Here is a 15,061-nt window from a genome sequence, read left to right on the forward strand (position 1 = left end):
ATAGGCCTAGGATTTGGGCCTGGATTTGGGACTGTCATTTGCCGAGACGTGTTCTAGGTTGGTTGGAACAACTGAAGAAGCCTCAAATGAGAAGTACAGACCTTGGTGCAAAATGCAGTAAAATTATTATGTATTTATGTAAAGCACCCAGAACAGTACCTCACAGTAGGTGTTCAATAATGATATCATTATTGCTGAGTGCATGAATGAATCAGAAATACCATTCCTGTGCAATGTGACTAGCCCAGGAATAACAGCAGTTACATTTATATTGTGCTTACATGTGCCAAGCACTGTTCTAAGTGCTTCACATATTTTAGCACATTTAATCTTTACCAAACCCTACAAAGTAGGTACTATTCTTATCCTCATCTGAAGGAATCTGGGCACAGGGTGCTCAAGTAGCTTGCTTGAGGTTGTACAATAACACTAAGAGGCACAGACAGAACTTTCACTCAGCCTGCCTTACTCCAAAGTCCATGCTTGTCCCCACTAAGTTGTTTGCACAAGATAAAAAAGATAATATATATGTGTATAAAATATATATGCAAATTAGTGTCCTCTCACCAAGCTCAATCTTCTCACTAATAAAGATTTCATTAATTTTTAAAAATAATATACAATTTTTAAATTTTAATTATACTTTGAGCAATACATTAATATTGTTTATTTCTTCTAATAAAATAATCTGAAAAAAATATATATATATATATGCAGCAATGAGTTTCCATGTCTGAGTTATTTTTTTCAGGGGAGAATTTTTTTTGCTTTTTTTAACATCGATAAATTTGAATTTTTACTTCACTTAGAAACATCTCCCATTTATAGTTTGATAATATCTTATCCTTTTGCATGACCCTACTTGAAAGCATTGGTCTTCAAATGGTGGCAGTTGCGGTGGTGTGTGGAGATGCTTGGGCTGTGCATGGGCACTCGGGCACTCGGGAGTGCTTCTGGTACCTGGGAGGCACGGGCCAGAGAGGCTGCTCAGCATGCCGACATGCACAGGACAGGCTTCCTCTAAGGATTATGCTGCCCCAAATGGCACTAGTGTTGAGTTAAGAAAGCCTCATTCAAAGCCAGCATTAACTGCTGGCATGCACACCACACAAAACCGCATCAGCAAGTCACTTGAGGCATCTCGGCCTCAGACTTGGATTGCCCTGCTGCTGACTCAGGGGTCTGTGTGCATGCAGCTCTTTGGGAGGAGGGCCAAAAATACCAGTGTGCTACTCTGCACCTGGCACAGGTCCAGTTCCGGCACAGAACCAGAGATGACCTGGGCCAAAGCTCACCTTCAGCTTAAAATACCATGAAAAACAGAAGTAGAAAAGCAATAATTAAGCCATTTCTACCATATCAGGTGGCAATTTGGGGGACCATCTTTCATCTTCTGGGCAAAATTGTTTGCGGGGTGTGCATACCAAGCCATAGTTGCTGTGATGGTAGTTTCTGCTCTGAGTAGTTTTTGCTATTTCAGTTGGCATGCTGTTTCATTGTGTCAGAGCAAGAAAGGTTGTTTGATGATGCTCAGATTGGGAGCCGTTACATACTTACGCTACCGATCTGCAGCAGTGTTACTTATAACACACTGCTCAGCCCTTGCCCGTCACATGTTCCCCCAAGCCCCGGATTGGCATCTAAAACAGGCAGCTCTGATCCAGCCCTCATCAGTCCAGAACATGTAAGTGTTTTGTAAAACGACATCTGTTTTTCTGCTAGGCTAGACTCATACTCATTTCACCTCTCTTTCTTTTAGTTTCCACTTTTACGATTTGCTTTATTTTCTGCAAGGAGGAGAAATGTAGAAGCTGAGGAAGCTGCTCACAAACTCCACAAACCTTGCAAAGCTCCTGGAAAAAGCAAGGTGGTAGAGCTCTCATTCCTGCTTGTGTCGACCTTATATTATGACTCGCAGAGGAAACCACACAGGGCATTTGTGCCCACTCATCAGGAAAAAGAAAAGAAAAGAAAAGATGCTTACAGTGTAGAACCAGAACTTCACGATGGGTGCATTGTAGAACTCATAGATTTTTCTGCCCAGGGGGATCAACCGGTGCCTGCTCTGAACTTCCTCTTCATCCTTTTTTCTGGAGGACTCCCCGTTGTTTCGTCCCAACATTGCCTACAGTAGATGAGAATCATACCGTCATGGCTGGGCTCTAGAGAGCATGTAGTTCTATGTGCTCATTTTATAGATGAGGAAAGCATGCTCCTTGGACCTAAGAGCTTTGTCCAAGGCCCCCAGAGATTCAGAGGTTGTGCTTTCCCTAATGATGCATTTGCCTTCTACATAGAACCAAAGGCATTTTGCCTGTGATGGAAAGCCTTAGAGATATTTCTTGACCATTCTCCTCTCCTTCACCCCAGAACCCCTGGAGGATCTAGGTGATGGAAGATATCCGAAGTTCGGAAAAGGAGAATGAGTATAGACTAGGACTCTGTCTTTCCTCTTTCCTCCTCTCTCCATACACATGGTAAGACAGGCAGATCTGGATTTGAATTCTGTATATACTCCTGCTATGAACTCTTAAGTCAAAGGTAAATTAGACCAGTAATACCTTGCTTATCCAAAGGTTATGAGTATTCAAGAGGCTAAGTTATGTGAGAACTAGAGCCTAGTGAGGTCAGGAACATCTCCCCAGTCCTTAGATATATGCCTTGGTTCCCTGATCCCAAACCCCATAAAACCCGAATTATTGCTGGTATTAGTTACATGGCAATTCCTGGCCACACTGCTATCCCCTGCATGGGTGAGCCAGCCAGGGCCCCGGAGAAGTCAGTCCTGGCCTGCAGACGACTCATCCTGTTGGAGAACTCCTTAAAAATGGAATTAGTCCCTTCTCATGCATGATGACAGCAGCAATGATCCCAATTCAACATCATAAAAAAGGCAGAATATGAGAACAGGCAGAACACACACACTTGTCTGGAGGGCAAGTGACAGGATGGTTGCCCCAAAGATGGCTGAAGATCCTGCTGGTGAAGAGCTCCAGGCTTTGGGTCACTTAGAAGGAGGATTGAGTCCTAACTGGAATGCTGGACTCTGCGGCACCTAGGCAAGTCTTAGCCTTGCTGGAACTTGTTTATTTATCTGTAAAATGGGGCTGATAGCAGCACCTGCTGTAGGGTTGCTTCACCAAGCAGTAAGCACCTGTCACCTAATAAGTGCTCAGCAAATATTAGCTAGTCTTTAAAGTGAACTGAGATGTTCTCACGTACTCTAGACTTGACTGCAATGAAATCTACTGGAGATTTCTCACTAGAAAAAAGAAAAGTGTGTTGTTAGGAGTCTATTACAGCCTAATTTCTTGGCTTTAAATCTTTCAATGTTGTTCTAAGACAAGGTTAGTGCTACAATGTTTGGGAAATGAGATTTTTATTAAATGTGAAAACGGTTCAGCCTTGTAACTGCTCAGAAACTGACAAGGATTTGAGACAAGAAAAATCACTGGGAATATGGGTTTAGAGGTGAGAGATCTAATTATGAAAATAATGTAAGTTTTTCTTAAAGTTGAGACTCACTAGATAATTCTGGTTTCAAACTACCTTACCCAAAATATACACATATTAGTTTCAACTGCTTTCATCATTGCTGCAAATGTCCACCTACTTAGATAACAATCGCAAGTGATTTATTTACCTGTAACCAATAGAATTTCTGGAAAAGGTAACTTCTATGACTTTATGGGCCCTTCGGCTAGAAAATTACCCTGACCTAGTGAATGAGTAGGATTCCATATCATGGCCTATCTAAGCCTTAATGTTGATCAGGGAACAGAGCCAATCTCCATGATGGATATAGCACACTAGACAGCAACAGAGTTCTATAAATATTCATCATTGACCTCAGGAAACTCTGAGGCTACATGATATTTGTCCTTCTATAATTCATAATTGATGTACCATAATTATCCTGCTTCTATTCTGCTTCTTTATATGCTCAATAATACAATACCATCTGGGGACACAGTGGGATGGCAGTGAGGCAGCTTGGAGGGTTTTAGGCATCTTGAAGAGTGGCACCTTAGGGCAACCTCTAGGGGCAGTGACTTTCCCCACAGAGTGAAAACCATGCCGTGGGGTTTGTGGACATGTTGGGGGACTTTACTAGGCAAAGTGCAAGACACTTATCTGGCAATGTGGGTAAAACAAAGAAAGAAACACAACAATGTGTTTTGCCTCTATTATTCAGATACACTCAGAATGAATGCATTTTTAAAAGGCTTGTTTTTTCATGGGTTTGCATAAAGTGTTTTTGACATTTCATTAATTCCAGACTAAGCAGCTTAACTTACTGATTGTATTGATTCCTTTTCCCAGTAGTCAAACATTTCTTTGACTACATTCCTTAAAGCAGAATGTCAACAGGGTCAAACACAGACAAAACCACACAATCTAGTTTGAGAATCTCTGCTGGCTAGACACAGAGGGCAAGCCTGGGAAAAATCCTTTGACGTGAACTAAGCTCCGAAAGGCTACTAAGATGATGCAAATCAAGGCTGATGATATTTTGTGTAAAATTTTGGGAAGGTCGAGGAAAACGTCCCATGCCAAGAGAAGATATATTGGCTTAACACCAAAGCTCAAATATCAATCCTATGAAAGTGGCAGAGGTGTCAACGAGCTGCATTCTCCAACCCTCCCTGCCAGAGCAGAATTTGTTGTCAGGAGGAAAGGAAGCTCCCCTTAGAGACAATGCTGTCCTGCCCTGACTTTGCCAGCCCACAGCCCCTTCCTCCTCCCTGCTGCAGCTGCCCTGGGGAAGAAGCTCAGGCAGTAACGCTGTTGTGTGCCTTCCCCTTGGGCTCTCGATATACAGTGGCCAGGGCTACTCGCCAAGAAGCAGACTTTGCTCTCAGTGCAGAGATGCATCCTTTAGGTGGCTTCTTGAAGGATCAGGTCCTCAAAGCTCTAGATTGAGCAGAAGAAGAGAGCTGCCTCCTGTGTGTTCTTCCTTGAGACCCAGCCAGAAAGAATGCTGATTCAGCTTCTCCCTGTCTTCCTAGGGTCCCTCCTGAGCCTTCAAGGCCATGTCATATTTAACATAGGAGATCCAGGCATTACTTTTGGGTTCTCTCTGCTATGTGGCTACACCAGCTGAATGCCTACGTTTGAGCCTAGAAAGAAATTGTCTGCACCCCTTAGCCCATAGACCTATGGAGTCTGTATGACTGGGTTCTAATCCAGCTTTGCAACAATTAGCTGGATAACCTTGAACAATTTAACCTCTCTGAGTCTTAGCTTCCTCATCTGTAAAATGGGATAATAATAGTACCTACCTTATGGGACTGTAGTGAGGATTCCATGAGTAAGTGCATGTAAGACATTTTATACTGTAATAACAACATTAGCAAACATTTACCAAGGCTTGCTGTGTGCCAGACACCAGAATACATAGTTTATATGTACACTTGTTAAACCACAAAACTATCTGTGAGCTAGACAAGGTTATGATTCCCATGTTAGAGTTTAAGAAGCTGTGCCCACATCCCACAGTATGTGGTGGGGCAGGATTCTGGCTCTGGCATGCACACTCTTTGTCCCTCTCCCGAAGCCTGCAGTAAAGATTCGGTATTACTCCTACCAGGTGTTTCTGCTAATGATTAAACAATCATCTTCTATCCTTGAAAGGGGTTCAAAAGGCCAAAATTATGGTAAGATCTTTAGGGAAGATAGTCATCTGATACCATCACAGAGGGAAGCAGACTCTCCCACAGATTTTTATAAGAACTCTGACATGGAAAACAAATGTTGGCTTTTTACTTAGTGAGCCAGAAGCTGTGGGGCATTGGTTAATCAAGAGCGACTCTATGCATATGCTGTGATGCACTTAAGGCTGAGACTGTCCTGAAAAGAAATCTTTAGGAAGGGCCTACTGGAAAGAAATAGCGTTTATCGGACGAAAAACAATTCACAGGGTGGTCCCTCTGGGATAGGAATGCAAAGGCCTTTTGTCACCTGAGCAAAACCAATTTTTGTTTTCTCTCCTCACAGCTCCTCCTGGGCCCTCACAGTCATCGGCCAGGCTGGCAGGGCGGGTGAGGGGTATCAAGGGAGGCCTTTGGAGTTGTTACTTGATGTCTCCAAAGCTATGAAGACTTGTTTGTCCCTTTAACAGCACGTGGTATTTTTAGACACTGGATCCAGTCCAGGGGCAGTCATGCTGCTCAGGCGGGGCCGTGGCACATGGTGCCATGCCCAGCTGCCCCATTCCCCCTAAAGGACAAAGCATCCATGCTCTATAATTATACCAGGATGAGTTAATAAAAGCCCTGCACACAAACCTAAAAATTCAATTAGCCCTGCATTTGTGAGCCTGACCCTGAGGAGAGAAAAAGGCTTAGCTTCTGATCAAAAGAACAGGTCCGGCTCAGTGAAGCTGGCTGCTCCCAAATTACTGGCTCCTCTTCCTCCTTCATGCGCCGAGATCCCCATCACCTGGTTGTCTAGGAAGCACTGCCTGCTGGGAAAATTTAGGGCACTTTGCTCTTGAATTTCACTGGACTGTCCTGTACCACTGAGCCCGGCTGAAGGATTTCTCACAGAATCAGTCCCTGTCATTGTACTGTTTGTGCACAGAGAGGACATTTTTATACCTTGGTCTCAACACTTAAATGAAAGAACCTGGTGGGAGGGTGACCTCAAGAGTTACTGGCTCTTCAGCTGTAGCAATGGGACATGTGAATTGGGATTCTCCCCACAGACAACAAATGCCTCGTTTTTCTTACTGTCAGTTCCATGTCCTCTTCATCTTTTTCCTTGGTGGGCTTCTCTGGTTCTTCTGGCTCCTTCTCTTGGAGATGGATTTCCTGGGCCTGAGACATATAGGGCATGTCGTCTTTGTTCTTGAACTCCAAGCTGAGAATTGAAGGAGGAAGTAGAATTCCCAGAATTACCTAAAGTAATAATAATGATAATAATAATAATCACATTTAAAGGATTAAGACCAGGGTGGTTGCTTAGCAACAGAGGGCCTGCAGTGCTGTGCGCACCCTGAGCGAGCAGTGAGTGGCTGAGTCATGACCCACACAGGGCTGAGGGCCTCTCCTGCCCAGCTGGGGACTTGTGCACAGTCGCTCAGTCTGGTTTTGGAGAAACAAAGCATCTTGTCCCCCATTACATCTTACCCAATCAATAGCCACTTCACACTGAGAGGAAACTAAGGAAAAACAGACCCTGCCCACAGCCAAAGTGGGAAAGAATTCAGAGTCCCAGTTAGCCGTTGGATAGCACTCGACTTTGTGAAATCAATTCATACATATGTCCACTGGCCTTTATTTGCTAACGTGTCAGGTGGAGTTGATTATGTGTCATCTGGTTATCTCTGTGTGAAAAATGCTGTCCTGAGTTGACCTTGAGGAGGCCCCTGCAGGGAAGCATGTTATTCACTTTAGAGCATTCCCCCAGCATTTGCTACTATACAACAGGAACACACACACACTCACACACACTCACACACACCCACACCAGTGAGCTCTTTATTTGCCATGTGAGTTCCCCTGCACGAACGCCTGGGAGGCCCAGCACTGTAGTTCTCTCATGTACCAACAACGTGCTTACATCTACGTGTGACGGCACCAACTATGTGAGCCTTCCTCACGAGAGGGCAATCTCATTCTCTGTTTGCCAGGCAATAAGCACACTTCTGCATGATAATACTGACATCTGACGTGTGTTCCCCAAATCTCCCGCCTCTTCACTCAATCATAAAATGCTGGTTCCGGTATACAAGGTTACTGAATATGAACCTCCCTGCAGAAATTACTCCAAGGTGAGGGGCTTAGAGGGACACTGAGAGGCAAGTAAAAATGATCCTTCAGTGAAAAGGCAGGGACAGCCTGTGCTCAGACGCCCACAGCCACTCAGGAGCGGCTGAGGGAAATGGGAGAGCGTGTGACCCTGAGCGCGGGGTGCTCGGCAGGCCTGGGACAGCTCCAGTGGCACGCTGGCAGGCTTCAGGGGACGTGACACCTGTCTTCAGAGCTGAGAGCTGTGCTTGGCGGTTACGAGCAGTGCGGCCACGGGGAGCCTATGACCCACTTCACGGAATGCTTCTGTGGCTCTGGGCCAGGAGCCCGGAGGTCGGGTGGGGGTGTGAGGGGGGCGGGGAGGAGGAGGGGCAGGTCAGCCAGGGTGGCCTCAGGGGATGGCTCCGGTCTGGTGGTCTTTGCTCTGAGCTGACCTCAGGGTTACCTCGATTAGGTAGTTCTAGGTAGATAGGAGCCTGGCTTCAGCTGTGACAACCACAAACTCCAAACAGATACACAGCATTTTAAAACACTCTTTCAATCTTTCCCCTCCCATTTTTTCTTCTACTTTCAGTTTAATGTTTTCCTTGTAAAACATTGATGAAACATAAAAAAGGGAAAGCCACACATTATCCTACTTCTTTCAACTCCAGAGATAACTGCTATACATACCATTTACTGTGTATCTTTCCTGATGTTTTTAAAAATTAATTTTTAAAAACTTTCTCAAGGTAGGCTGGTAAGAGCCAATGTCTCTTTATGACATGGTGCAAAGGAGGGCCGAGATGTTCAGAGGTACCCAGTGCTGAGAGGTTGCCCAGGTGAGGGCTCCTGGCACAGCAAGGCCTGTGCCAAAGCAGATGGTACCTCCTATGGTACCTGGTGTGACAATCACCTTTGGATTTTCTGAAGAATATTAATGTCTAGACATGCCACCTCTAGAGATTCTCACTTGGCAGAACTTGGGGTGGGCCCTAGTCTCTATATGAAAAAAAATACCTACTACACAGAAGAGTCTGAAGCACAGCTGGGGCTTAGAACCACCCTCCTGAGTAAGAGAATGCCTAGCCCCACTGCCGATTGGGCTTGGAAAATTCCAACCAGCCCTCTGGTCTCATAGCTGACAGGGCCTTCTGGGCGCGCTGACCTTGAGGCCTGAGTTCTTGCGCATCCGGAGCCGGCCCATCCACATATCTGTGAGCAGCATCTGGCTGCATGTGTGTGCAATGAAGTCACGGTGTTTGGCAGCCACAGCGAGCTGCAGGCAGGTGGCATTGCTCCAGTTTTTTAGCTCGTACGTCAGCAGTTTCATCGCCAGCTGCTCATCCTGTTTGTAGGACTGGTCCAGGAGCTCCACAGCCAGCTGGCCAAAGTCCCTGAAAGAGAGGACGCGAGGAGTTGTCTTTTGGCCATCTTAGAGACTCAGCCGATGAGTGTGGGGACCCACCGGCCAAGCCACAAAAGGTGTCGTCCAGTTGTTTCTCATGCATTCTGGTCCATTAATACATTCATCCAGCCAACATCCATTAAGCATCTAAGGCACCAGATACTGTGCTTAGAACTGGGGGTGTAAGCCAAACAAGGCATGATCCTGCACTCAAGGCCCCCAGTTCAAGGCATGTGGATGGGGGAGGCTGACCAACATCAACACGTAGAGTGCAGTATGTCTTCTTAAATGTGACAGACCTCAGTTCATACCTGAGCCTTGTCAACCACAAATGTGTGATCCTGGACAAGTTACTTAAATTCTCTGAGTCTTAGTTTCTTCAGCTGTAAAATATGCATTATAAGAGGACCTACCTCTTGGGCCAGGTGCAAGAATGAAGTAAAATCTATGTGTCTGTATGTTCCTCTGTATCCTGTACTGAGTACCATAAACATTAATAATTTGTACCCACTCTCTGTGTGCACCACTGGGGAGATACTGCCTCCTTGAAGGTTTGGGTAGCTCAGACCCCTTAGTATCTGGGGCCTGCCTTTCCTTCTCTTCCCCTGAGTAACCCACTTGCTAGGCTGGCCAACCTGGAGTTGTGGTTCAGCTCCTGGGAGATGTCATCGACCATGTCATTCTCGGAAGCCTCGTGAGCCATGGCTTTGCAGAGCTTACAGGCCACCAGGGCCTTGGCCATGGCCTCCTCGCCATGCTGCCAGAAGAACAGGGCCATCTTCTGCCGCTTCATCAGGACGGCCCACACCATCAGCTCGTGGAAAGGGAATGGGAAGTGGTTGATCTCAGGGTCATCCAAATCAATGTCCACCTCTTCTTCCCGCTTCTTGGTTGTCTTTCTTCCTCGCCGCAAGGGGACTTCGTCCTGTAATTTTGGGAACAAACAGGGGTGGAGTTAGAAATTAACCAATTAAGTTCAGTAAATAGTTACTGTGTACCTCCTACTGCCACAGCTGTGGGACAGGTGAGCAATGAACTACCCTATTCCACTGGCTATCACAACAGAACTCACAAGCTCAGACATGCCTAACTTCAAAAAAAGTTATAATACAGGCATAAGCACAGTTCTATGGGAATATGTCAGTGTTATACTTTAAATTTTAAAACGTATTTTTGAATGGGCTATTTTCTTCTTTTTTTTTTAACTTTTGTCCATTTTTCTCTTTCCTCTGCAGGTAGGGTTATTTGTACCACATGCTGGGTAGCACCACCCTTTTCCCTGAAAGGACAAGGACATCCTATTTTTGCATTTGCATATACAATCATAACCACGTGAGTAAAAGATGAGAAACAGATCAGCTATCTTGAGTTTCTACAAACCTCTCAGATGCATTTGTGAAGATTTCTAGCTTCTAGATTTGTTGCCATTTGTAAACACCAATGAATAGATTTCACTTACTGGAATTTATATGCTTCCTTGGTTTTCAAGTTAGTATTTCAAATAGGATTTATTTTCTTGTTTGCAATGCTAACATAATCATGGTGGAATTTTCAAAGCTAGTGAGACCTGCCCTTTTGACACTGGAAAAAATTTCACTTTCTTATTTTATTTAGAATCATGTAATAAGTCTTCCCATGAAAATGAGCTTATAAACTTATTTAAAATGTATAATACAGAGAACAAACAATTGGCACTAATAATTTGAGCAGATACTTACCTCCATTCCCAGTAGTTTCAAGGCTTTGGGCTGTTGAAAAAAAAAATGTTATGCAAAAGTTATATCTTTCTTTATAGATGTAAGAAAAGAATCCTACTAAATCTTAAATAGGTAATGGAACAACTCTGTGGTATCACAATGCATTTATTCAGTTCACTAAATAAGACACAGCAAGGGGAGGCTACTTATAGAAATTCTAAGAGAATTTGGGATTTAGTGATTTTGGTGAATCACAGAAAATTAGGAAACTGGAGGTACACAAAGAGATTGCTCAAGAGTAGAGCCTGCAAGTTTACAATCTCTTTTGTGAACCAAATTTCTTCCATCTTCCCAGAACCACCCCCTGTTTGGCCAACCCATGACATCAAGCACTTGGGTGAGCAACGTAACATTCAGTCAAACCATGTGATGTTTCTTAAACCACTGAAAGACCTCTATTATCTGGAGATTTGAGATATCATTCAGAAATACGTGTTTAGATGCTTCCTGCTGGCCACCTCTCTGTGCTGTGGTCCAGGACAGCCTAGATGAAAGGGTCAGGGGGGCCGATGCTGATGGCAGCAAAACGTGCTCGATGGCATGGAAAGTGTCAGCTGCAGGGCCACAGCATCGGTCACACTAGGAATGTGCAAAATGGGCACAGCGCAAGACGGAGGACAGAGAAAGCAACTCAGCAAATTCCAGAGCGTGATTTATATTTAACAAAGGGAGATACAGAATCACATCTCAGCAGTCAGGAATCCCAAGTCTACATGTTGAGTATTACAGAATGACTGGCCATCTTAAAAGTTATATGAGTAAATAGTAAGGGTGGAGCACTTACAGTTCCTCCGAATTGTATTTGACCATTCAAGTGAGGAATAGTTTGAACCTTGACTTTCTTCTTTTCTCTCTCTCTTAGCTTCTAAAATGACCACCGCTTTGAAATTTGTTTGTTTTTTTTCCCTGTTATAGTTTTTGGTGTTTTCAACATTCTTGTCTAGGACCGCAAAATTCTTACAGAATCAGAAGTTAAACTTTATCAGAAATAAAAATCGTGCCCTCTACCAGCTAGAGCGGTTCTCGAATGTGGTTGAGGAACTGTGTGTACCCATTTAGGGGGTCTGTGAAGTCAAAGCTATTTTTGTAATAACACTATTACTTGGTTTTGACACTGCGTTAACATTTGCACTGATGATGCAAAGGCAGTAAGAAAAACTGGGGTGCCTTAGCAAGAATGGAGGCGGCAGGACCACACTTTACCTGTGGTCATTAGATTCTTCTGTTCTGCACTGGAAGTTTAAAAAAACAAAACCCCAAAACCAGTTTCACTTAAGAACATCCTTGATGAGGCCTAAAAACTATTAACTTTATTACCTCTACTTCTGATAGTAAAACATGTCTTTTTACTGTCTTGAGGGATGAAATGGGAAGCATGTTCAAAGTGCTTGTGCCACCTGCTGAACCACAAGGGGTTCTCTTGAGGAAACACATGCCATTGTTTGGAATGGATTATGGCCCCTTTGTTTCATGGACTATCTCCTTGAAGGAATGACTGGCAGACAAACTATGGTTATTTAGAATTGATATCTGGCAGAACTTCCTGGAAATAAATAATATGGGGGTGTCATTTTAAGGAAAACAACTGCCCGTATTTGTTGCCAATGACAAAATTCAAACTTTCTAAGCAAAAATTAGAAAAAGATTAAATTTTGGAAAATGTGTATCCCCACCTCCGTAGCTTTGACAGTTTTTTAGTACTTAAAGACTTCTTTGATGAGATTTGAGGTGATATAATGAATGTGAGTTTTTGAAATCATGTGATGAAATGTGTCAACATTCGGAAGATCTGTGTAACTCAACAAACCAAAATTTTACAGGGACCCGTTTATGATGTCACGTGATCCATGCAAAGTGGAAGACAGACCCGCGGATTTTAATGTAGCAGAGTAAGAAAAAGTTCATTAACATGGCTTCAGATTTCACGTTGCAACTAATCTTTAAGAAATTGCCACTTGAGTTTTGATGAAGTATCAGAAAAGAATATCTACAATTATCTGCAAAATACTCCTTCCTTTTTTGAATATACTGTCCTATTTGTCACATATTGTGTGAGGTCAGATTTTTTTCATATATTTCAACCAAAACATTTACAACAGACTGAGTGCAGTAGATACAAGAATCCCCCTGTCTTTCTGTTAAACCAGTTATTACAGGAATTTGCAAAAATGTGAAACAATGCTACCCTTATCATGAATTTTTGCTCTTGAAAATACACTTTTCATAAACATATTGTTTATGTTACATGTAATGGGCTTCCTACCTTTATCTTAAAATGAATTCGTACATTTTTTTAAAGTCTCAATTTTAACCTCTAGCATGATCAATATCTTCTTAGAACTCACAAAAATAATAGCCTTTTGGGAGTCTCAATAATTTTTAAAGGTATAAATAGACCCCAAGATCAAAAACTTTGAAAACTGCCGAGGCAGATAATGAGCTTGATTTGAATTTCATTACTACCCTCCGATCACTAAGGCTCACTCTGGGTGCCAGCTTCTGATTTGAAAAGAAAGGAGTGGATCACCCAATACATCCTATATTCGTTTTTTGTTTTCTTATAACGGGTTTGCTAGTGGAGGGAAGGAGAGGGAGGGCAGCTGCCTTCTCAGCTGAGCTCCCCGTTGGGGACAATGAAGCTATATCCTAAATCTGTCCCATTCTTGGGAACAATGTGCACAAGCCTCACCCTCTTGGGGCCGAAGAGGTTGTGGTAGAGCGTCCGGAAGCGCTTGCGCGTGTAGTTGCACCGATAAGCACCTCCCATCAGGTACTCGATCACCAGGCCGATGTCGATCAGGCTGATTCTGTAGTCAGGGGGCAGGTTCCCCTATGAGGGCAGAACGACACACACACACAAATCCAAAAGATAGCGCGGTTTACTAGGGTTTCTATGCCATGGGCTCTGTAACTATTTTAGACTAAAAAAGTAATAATAATTAAAAAAGAAACATATGAATGTATTATTATGCTGGTTAATTAATTCACCTTAAAATAGATCCAACCGAAACCTGGATATTCTCGCTTGGAAAGAAGACATAAGTTAAATAAGAAGATGCAGTAACCGTCGGCAATAACAGAAAATCAAAATACTTATTCAAGTCTTCAGCTGGGGAGAAAAAAACACCAGTGTAGCAGAAAGAAACACAAGGCTAGACATGGCAAATGCTGTCACTCCCAGCCTCTAGGAACTGGGCCCCCCACGTGCTCCCCTGGCCGCCTGGCTGCTCTGCCTCTAACCAGCTGGGTCACTACCCCCTGCTGAATGCTGGTTTCTCCACATCCCCTAAATGAAGACTCCTTCCAGAAGATGACTATTATTACCAGGGCCCGCACCAGGCTGGACATGCTCAAAGTTCAGATCTCCCATAATAAAAAAATCTCCTGGCAATGAAAAAAATTTGGCGCCTTTTTCATGAAAGGAGAACAGGATGGATGTCAGAATGAAGTCATTTATTAGCATCTCTTGTGTTTAAAGAGAAAGGGGAGAGGAATAAGAGAAAAAATCTTATCACTGAAATATTTATTTTCCCAGAATTAAGGAGGTTTTTTAAAAATATTTTCTTTCACACAGAATAGTGTTCTTAAAGACCTAGAGTTAAGGTGTAAGTTTTAGCTGCTGCTTATATGGATACAAAACCCAAAAAATTTTTTTCATTATTTTCTACTCATTACTGGTTTCTACTTCAAAAGGGCACTCTGTAGTATCTAAGGAAAATCCTGTTAGGCCAAGGAAGAATTAGTTCCACTTATGGGGAATTCCAAGGACACAGTGAATTGCAAAGGGTGAGAGTGACCAACTGGGGCTTAGTCCCTTGATACAGGAGCAGGCTCTGTGCCAGGAACGGGAGGGGCACCACACGGTGCAGGAAGCCTGGTGCACCCTGTCTTTAGATATCCTTTGAGAGGCGTGAAGCTTACTCTACTTTTGTTCTTAATGGAGGACCTGCCCAGGATGCTGTGTGACATTTCTGCCACTTCACAGAAGTGGCTCCTGGCAACAGTGGTGGTTCTCCAACTCTGGTGGTGTCAGAATTGCCTGGGGAACGTGGTGGCAGGGCAAGGCCTGGACTCTGTCCTACTTCAATTTATGGGCCTCTAGGCCCTTGATTAGGTTTCTGGGTGATTCGGATTCACACCAAAGTTTGTCCAGCTGCTGGTCTATT

The 15,061-nt window shown here is 43.7% G+C and overlaps 1 protein-coding gene across 1 annotated transcript in view; it reads right to left on the reverse strand.

The window, feature by feature from the left end:
- TRPM3 (transient receptor potential cation channel subfamily M member 3) overlaps positions 1-15,061 on the reverse strand; it is a 484,965-nt gene that overhangs the window by 83,123 nt on the left and 386,781 nt on the right. The window contains 7 exon segments of the mRNA XM_073228642.1: positions 1,985-2,125; positions 6,732-6,899; positions 8,899-9,127; positions 9,774-10,063; positions 10,857-10,886; positions 13,585-13,725; positions 13,884-13,919. Of these exon segments, the coding sequence (XP_073084743.1) occupies positions 1,985-2,125; positions 6,732-6,899; positions 8,899-9,127; positions 9,774-10,063; positions 10,857-10,886; positions 13,585-13,725; positions 13,884-13,919 (1,035 nt within the window).

This window comes from Manis javanica, chromosome 2, assembly GCF_040802235.1.
Source record: "Manis javanica isolate MJ-LG chromosome 2, MJ_LKY, whole genome shotgun sequence".
Classification (NCBI taxonomy): domain Eukaryota; kingdom Metazoa; phylum Chordata; class Mammalia; order Pholidota; family Manidae; genus Manis; species Manis javanica.